Raw genomic sequence first — 7370 nt, 5'->3', positions numbered from 1 at the left:
AGCCCCCGCCCCCGCCTCCCGCTTTCCCGTCCCAGGACGCGTTGCGCGGCCCGGGCCGGAAGTCCTCGAATTCCCGGGTGTGTGTCTGTGTCTGTGTCTCGCGGCGGTGCCGCGGCGGTCAAGCGCTTTGGGGTCCGCGTTTGAAGCGTCACCGCTGTCACTGCCGCCACCATACCGAGTCACTTCTAGAGGGACGGAGACCCGGCCCTTCGCCGGGTGGAGAAGATGTTGCCCCTGTCCATCAAGGATGATGAATACAAACCACCCAAGTTCAATCTGTTCGGCAAGATCTCAGGCTGGTTTAGGTGCGGGGTGCTGTGATTGCTGGGAGGGGGCTGCCCGGGATGCTGTGATAAAGCTGGGAGCTAAGGTTGGCCTGAGGTCCAGCATGGGAGCGTCACCCTTCTGCTGTGGTGGAACGAGCATGCGGACTGGGTGGGTTTTGAGAGGGTCCCCGCAACCCCCTTGGCTCCTGCTTGCTTCTAATCACCTGTATCGTGCCCAGGTCCATCCTGTCGGACAAGACATCCCGGAACCTGTTTTTCTTCCTGTGCCTGAACCTCTCTTTCGCTTTTGTGGAACTACTCTACGGCATCTGGAGCAACTGGTAACCAAAGGGGAAGATGATTGGGGCGGAAGCAGAGGGTGAGGGAGACAAGCCACTATTTGCTTAGTGCCACGTAGCTCCTTACCGGCAGGTTCACGTCTTACCTTTGCCACTACCACTTTTGCTGAGTTGCTCTCGCGTACTCTCACCAAAAGGGAAGGGCTGCAGTTCTATGATCGGGGACTCTTTCATTTCCTGCAACTCCATTAAACAGAACTGACAAACAGGCCCCCTCCTCATATTTTGTTTTATTTTTTTATTTTTTTTATTTGGCAGATGGAATGAATCTCTTTAACAGCTTGCCTTAGCTATGCCTCAGGAAAAATGAGAGGATCCTGTTAGCTAACCTACCTGTGGGTGTGGCTTTTTTTTTTTTTTTTTTTTTGTATTTCACTCCTAAGATTCTGAGAGAGAAAGATCTGAATGGCCCTGTTAAATTTATGATTGCCTTTGAATGACTTTTGAAGAGGTTTGTGAAGAGACCGTTGGCAAAGTATATGCCATTCTCTTTTCCAGTGAAACTGTCTTAGGATTTTCCTTGTATCTTTACTGCAGTAGAAAATCCCATACAGTTTTCTGAGAATGCCATTTTGACTTGAAGGCTTTGGTGTCACCTTTGGGCTTTTTTGTTTGTTTGTTTTTGTTTTCTGGTGTCAAGATTTGGGTCGAAGAGAGTCCAGTGTCGCTAAGGAAGTAAAGTCACTGGTATTTAAGTATTTGCTGTGGGATAACTTCTGGGCTTGTGAAACTGCTCTGCAAATAACAGAATGAGCACACTTCTGAAGTGTGCTAACTCCATTTCTAGATGTTATTCCCTTCTAAGAATCAATAAAAGAGGGACGGAAGTTGAGAGTGCTCCTGCTCTTGCAGAGGATCAGGATTTTGTTCTCAGCACCATATCTGGTGGCTCACAACTGCCTGTAACTCCAGCTTCAAGGGATCTGACATGCTTTTCTCCACCTCACAGGCACATGCACACATGTGACAGACACAGAAAAACAGACGCGTACAGACAGACACACACACACATGCAGTGATAAAAACAAATTGTTAAAGAAAGAGACTCTATTAGAAGATGGGTGATATAACTCTCCCAGGATCTTTAGGCGAGTTACATAGGATTGTAGATTAACCTGTGCCATTTATGGTCTATTTTTTGTTACTTCTAGTAAACTAACTTGGCCTCTGTCTTTTAAAATCCATTTTCAGAGGGGAAAAAGATCATAGTCTTTGGACTCTAGCTCTGCTGTATTTGAGCAAAGTAATTGTTTCAATCAAGTTATGGCATCTGTTCTCTGGTGTACACCTTTGATCCCAGCAATTGGGTAGCAGAGGCAGGAGGATCTCTGTGAGTTTGAGGCCAGCCTGGTCTATCTGTTCCAGGACAGCCAGGACTAAGAGATCCCTGTCTCAAAAAAGAAACAAGCAACAACAAAAGCCCCCAAACAAAGCAAAGCCTTCAGTAAGTAGTAAATCATAAGGATTATTGGTTTTGTTATTGCTTGGGGTACAAAAGTCAAATGAACATCATTAATTAACTTAATGTATTTAATAACCATTTTGATTCCGCTGAGAATTGTACATTTCAAAGGATACCTCATAACATTATTTTTAATCTCACAAACTACTTAATACCTTTTGATAGATCATATATGTTGAAAATACTATAGTCTTAACTTATATTTGAATATAATACTTTAATAATGAATATATTTATAATATACTTCATATTTTCTTTTTAAATTGTCATAATTTTGGCATATGTGTTGCTTATTCTATGATACATTGTAGCTTATGTACACACATCTTTTATTATTGCTTTATATTGCTACCTAGTATATTTCATTATGACCTTTCATTGGCATAAATCACTTCATGGAATACTTTGCTCTAGGGATTCATATCTTAAGTGTCTGAACCATCGATTTCATGGAAAGTTGGGTGTATAGTGCCTTTCCAATCTGATCACTTAAAGTACTAAAACCATTTTTGTCCAAGCTGTTTGTCAGTATACATCATTGCATAAGGGAGATATTAGTGGAACGTGACTTGTTATCTGTCCTTAGGTGGTTTGCTCCTCTGGTTTTTGGGTAACTTTCTGCTATCCTCAGGTGACTTGTTCTGTCATACCCTAATGGTTTATCCTTTCATTGTGTTAAATCATTCAGACTCACATGAGCTTTGTTGTCTCTTGTGCTGCAGTCATTTGTATCTCTGTATATCAAGTTTGATAGCCACAGTTGCTTAGTCCCCAATATCAGTTGGTGTCAGTAGCTACGAAACATAAATCCTTTGGTGCTTGGGAGGATTTAGAAGTTTGTTGGGGATTGCAGCATAGCTTAGTGGTATAGTTCTTGCCTACTAAGTGCTAGGCCCCAGATTCAGTCCCTAGCATTGCCAAATACACACACACACACACACACACACACACACACACACACTGTAATCCTGTAATCCCAGTATTTTGAAGGTGGAGGCAGGAAGATCAGAAATTAAAGGTCATATTGAGCTACATACTGAATTAAAACAAAAGAATTTTCTTAATTTGGATATTTATATAATTTGACTTCCTATATTATTTGTACACCAAATTTTTCAGGTTTTTTGATTGATTATTTCTTTATGGTATTGGATTATCTCTGCTTATTTCTCACCTAAATGCACTTTGTCTTGGTCATTTCTATGTTTGACTTCATTCTTTAAAAATAAGTTTCAGGTTGTTGAATATAAAAGACAAGGAGTTTTTCCTAGCATAGAGGATTAAACTATGGATAAAGCATTCCCTTCACAGAGATGCAAAGAGATATTTGATAGAGTAGCAGCAAGTGTTAACTTCAGCCTTGATTTCCAGGGCCTGCATTTTCAAGGCAGAGCTTGGTTATATCAGAGTGTGTGTCTGATGGTGAAGTGTCTTTGGTGGAAGGAGAGTTCAGTTCTGGGTGCTTTCTCCCACTTCCTGTCTACTCCCTTTCAACTAGATGGCAGCTTTACTGAAAGCTCAGTACATGTGCTGTGTGTGACTGTGCCATAGTGGGCATCTTGGCACTTGGCACACAGTAGGGGCTTACTACATATTTGGTGAAGGAAAGAATGAGTGACTGAAGGTATGGACTCATCTGTCTCTACTAACTGCTAACTGTTCTGTTAAGGGAAACAAAACCACCAGAAGCAAAAATTAAGCTTTGGTTCTGAGAAATCGGGAGGGAAGCGTAGGAATCCTGGCTGTGATTCTTATTTCCTTCTCGAATGCTTTTCTATCTACTGTTTTCTCCCCCCCCCTTTATTGAAAATATATTCCTTTTTCATCTAATTATGGTTATGATCATGGTTTTCCTCTCTCCCATTCCTCTCAGTTTCTCCCTACTGCCCCTCCCCTCTGGATCCACTCCCTTTCTGTTTCTCTCTCATTAGAAAGTGAACGGGCTTCTAATGGATAATAATAAGATAAAAACCAACAGATTGGAGTTGGTCAAAACAAACAAACAGAAGAAAAAGAGCCCAAGAAAAGGCACAAAAGAAACAGAGACCCACTGAGGAACCCATTAAAACACTAAGCTGGAAGCCATAATATATATGCAGAGAACCTGGTGCAGCCCAGTGCAGACCCTGTTAATTTCCATCCATTTATTGTTGAGTAACTGCATAACCTCACGGTAATACAAGAATGTAGTTTTGTATCATTGAGGGTATTATTTTCTGAGTTATAGTAAAAGAAGCAAACCCAGTAATTGTTTGAACACACAGTACCTTTTACCCAAGATGGTTGGCCAAGTTCCCCTGTCCCTTGCACAGCAGTGCCTGTAGCATAGAGAGAAAGAGGCAAAAAAAAAAAAAAAAAAAGTACATACTGTCTCATGGATTTATCTGGGTGCTAACACATAATGCTGTCCTTCACACTTTAGCACATGGTCATGTCTAGAAGCAATGTGGTTTATTCCAGGAACCCATGTAGATTGATTCAAACCAAGGCTTTGTTACTGAGGAAGAAAGGGGGTTTGTTCTGGAGAGAGAGAAACCCACTTAACACAGGAAGTGGAGGGGTTTTTCATTTTCTTCTTTCCAAAGTTACAGCAAGGCCTCCAGCTCCTTTGGCCTGGGTTGTATGGTTCACCCCTGGACCCCATATTCTAGTAAGCCACTGTGTTTGGCTTTATGTGTTTCCACGCCCTGCTGCTACACATTTGCTTCACCATCTATTTAAGAATTTCAGTTATATCATCTACTACAGCCATTGGCAGCCTCTCACTTAGAAATTAAAGAAGCTCATGAAACAAAATATAAAGGCTGATGTTTCTGCTTTAATAAATATTTGTCCTAGAAATGCTTAAGGCTATATTGGGGGTTTATTTGGTCCCGTTTTTATGGAGTGTATATAGAATATCCTTGCAGAGTAGTTCCTTGGTGAAAAGTGCTCTTGTTAATTACACATTTCTCTATTAAAATTTAAAGATATTTTAGCCTTTTTCAAGCTTTCTCTTTTTGTATGACAACAACTTAACCAGTTGTGATGGTAATACTAGCAATGAATTTGCTTGTAGTTTTACTTTTCTCATTAAAAACTGAGATAAATATTTCATTTCAAAGAACATTAAGGATCAAAGAATGACATGAAGTTGTAAGTTATTTCACTATAGTTCATTAGTTTATTAACTTTACTAATAATCAGGATTCTAATTTTCTTTTCTGTTTTTTAAGTGTGTATGTGATTGTTTGTTTGAGTCCATGTGTGTGAGAGGACCTGTGATGGTCAGAATTTGAGTTTAGTAGCTTCCTCTGTCACTTCCCACCTTATATTTTGAGAAAGATTCCCTGCCAGTCTACTTTTCTAATTATTTCACATTATGGAAATCAGCTAGGCAGTGGTCTGTGACTCACGATAATCCCTTGTCTTCAAATGTGAATTAATATTTAACGACCACTTTGAATAGAGTATTAGCTCAGTTACCAATAGACCTTTTGAGAAAGTTTTTATGATGGAGAATCTTAAGCATATGTAAATAATATGGTGAACCTCATGGGCCCATCACCCATCTTTATAACCTACACCCTGTCTTACTTAGTCTGTCTCTGTGACTACTGCTGGATTGACCCAAACAGATCCGCGGGCCAGTCTTTCCATACGTGTTCACTCATGAGTCTTTAACAGTAAGAGCTACCCCTAAACAGTTTATTATACATCCTTTCTGCATTGTATTGTATAGAGAAGAATCTAGATAACATCTATATGTAGTGTTGGACTGATAGGGGAAGATCTTCCATCTTTTAAAATTGATAGTTCTGCCTTTATTTTCACAAGTGGATCTTTTTTTCTTCTTCTTTTTTAAAAGCTGCTCTTAAACTAGGCTAGTCTCAAATATCTCATGCCAGATTATAGATACATGCTACCACTCCGAGTGTTAAAATCCTTTTCAAAAGTTTCCTTCCCTCTCCTCCCTCCCCTATCTTTTCCTACCTTCTTTCTTTTTCTGTTCTTTGTAGACAGCAAAACACTGTAGCCTAGGATAGCCTAGTACTCATTAGGTAGCCAGGCTAGACTTACTTATAGGGTTACTCTCACCTCAGACAAGACTACAGGTGTGACTCATATGTGGCTTCAAATGTTTCTTTTGTCATGTAAGTTCTATTCACGTTCTGTTTTACTTAAATGTTGGCATTTCTCCTTAATGCTACAGGAAATCTCTCATTAAAATGTCTTTACCGAGTCACATAAAAACATATCATAACACATTTAAAGAGAGATTACTGTTTAAAGAGCACCTAACACAAGTACACTGATTATAGCAACTTGTTTTTTCCTTATTATATTTTACTTCATGTGCAAATTCATAATCTTAGGTAATATCTATGCCACTTTTATGTTTCACTTGCTTTTTATTTTTCAAAATATTTTATAACATTTTATTTGGTATGTGTGCACGTGCGTACATCTTGGTGGACATGTAGAGACCAGAGAATATCCTGTGGGAGTCAGTTCTCTATTTCCACCTGTGGGACCTGGGCCTTGAAGACAGGTCTTCAGGCTTGGTGTCAGTCACCTTTCCCTCCTGAAACATCTTACCAGACCCTACCTTTATGTTTTAAAGAACTCTGTCCTGTACAGTCCAAATGAGAGTTCATAGTGAGTGATGTTTGCTAGTACTGAAGGTGAGCAATGAAATTCACCTTTTCTCACCAGTGTTTTTACCTAGAATGAGAACTGGAGGCTTTTCCTGTGCGTTTATCTCCTCATCGATAGCTAAGTGACTTTCACATCCTAGCCCTAGGTCTGAGAGAAGGCTGCATATAACCAGCTGTAAGAGAACGTGGTGCTCTTCCATTTCAGAAGAGGAAGGAGGTTTTCAGGTTGGGTTACTTTTTATTAAATGCTAAAAACGACCACGGGAATATAATGCAGCGGCACAACCCCAGCACCACATTGTGTGTGTGTGTGTGTGCAAATAAGTATTTAAAAGAACCTGGTGGCTAGAGTCTGCAGGATTTACTTTTTTGTTTCGCCTTAAAGCAATCTTTTATATGCATTGAATGTATAGAAAACAAATTTGCTGGGAAGAAGAAGCTGGCTGGGGTTCCTGTGAACGTCCTATAGTGGCTGCACACCAGAGTTTCTAGTTGGGAGGTATAAATCTTAAGTTTGTCCATGGGGAAAAAGCTGCTCTACCTTCAGTTGCTTGGCTGGTAATGTTTGACATTTCCTTAATGAAGCATTATCTTCATCTCTGCTTTATCATCACTTGGTCTCCTGTGTACCTTCTGATTTCTGAAG

The 7370-nt window shown here is 40.1% G+C and overlaps 1 protein-coding gene across 1 annotated transcript in view; it reads left to right on the top strand.

The window, feature by feature from the left end:
* The first annotated feature begins 33 nt into the window (after positions 1-33).
* The window catches only part of Slc30a7 (solute carrier family 30 member 7), a 58366-nt gene continuing 51029 nt past the window's right edge, over positions 34-7370 (top strand). The window contains exons 1-2 of the mRNA XM_021157960.1: positions 34-305; positions 506-607. Of these exons, the coding sequence (XP_021013619.1) occupies positions 226-305; positions 506-607 (182 nt within the window). The 5' untranslated portion in view covers positions 34-225. The remainder of the gene's footprint in view (positions 306-505; positions 608-7370) is intronic.

Source organism: Mus caroli, chromosome 3 (genome assembly GCF_900094665.2).
Source record: "Mus caroli chromosome 3, CAROLI_EIJ_v1.1, whole genome shotgun sequence".
Classification (NCBI taxonomy): Eukaryota; Metazoa; Chordata; class Mammalia; order Rodentia; family Muridae; genus Mus; species Mus caroli.
The sequence above is the reverse complement of the archived record's forward strand: the minus strand, read 5'-3'. Positions and strand labels throughout refer to the sequence as shown.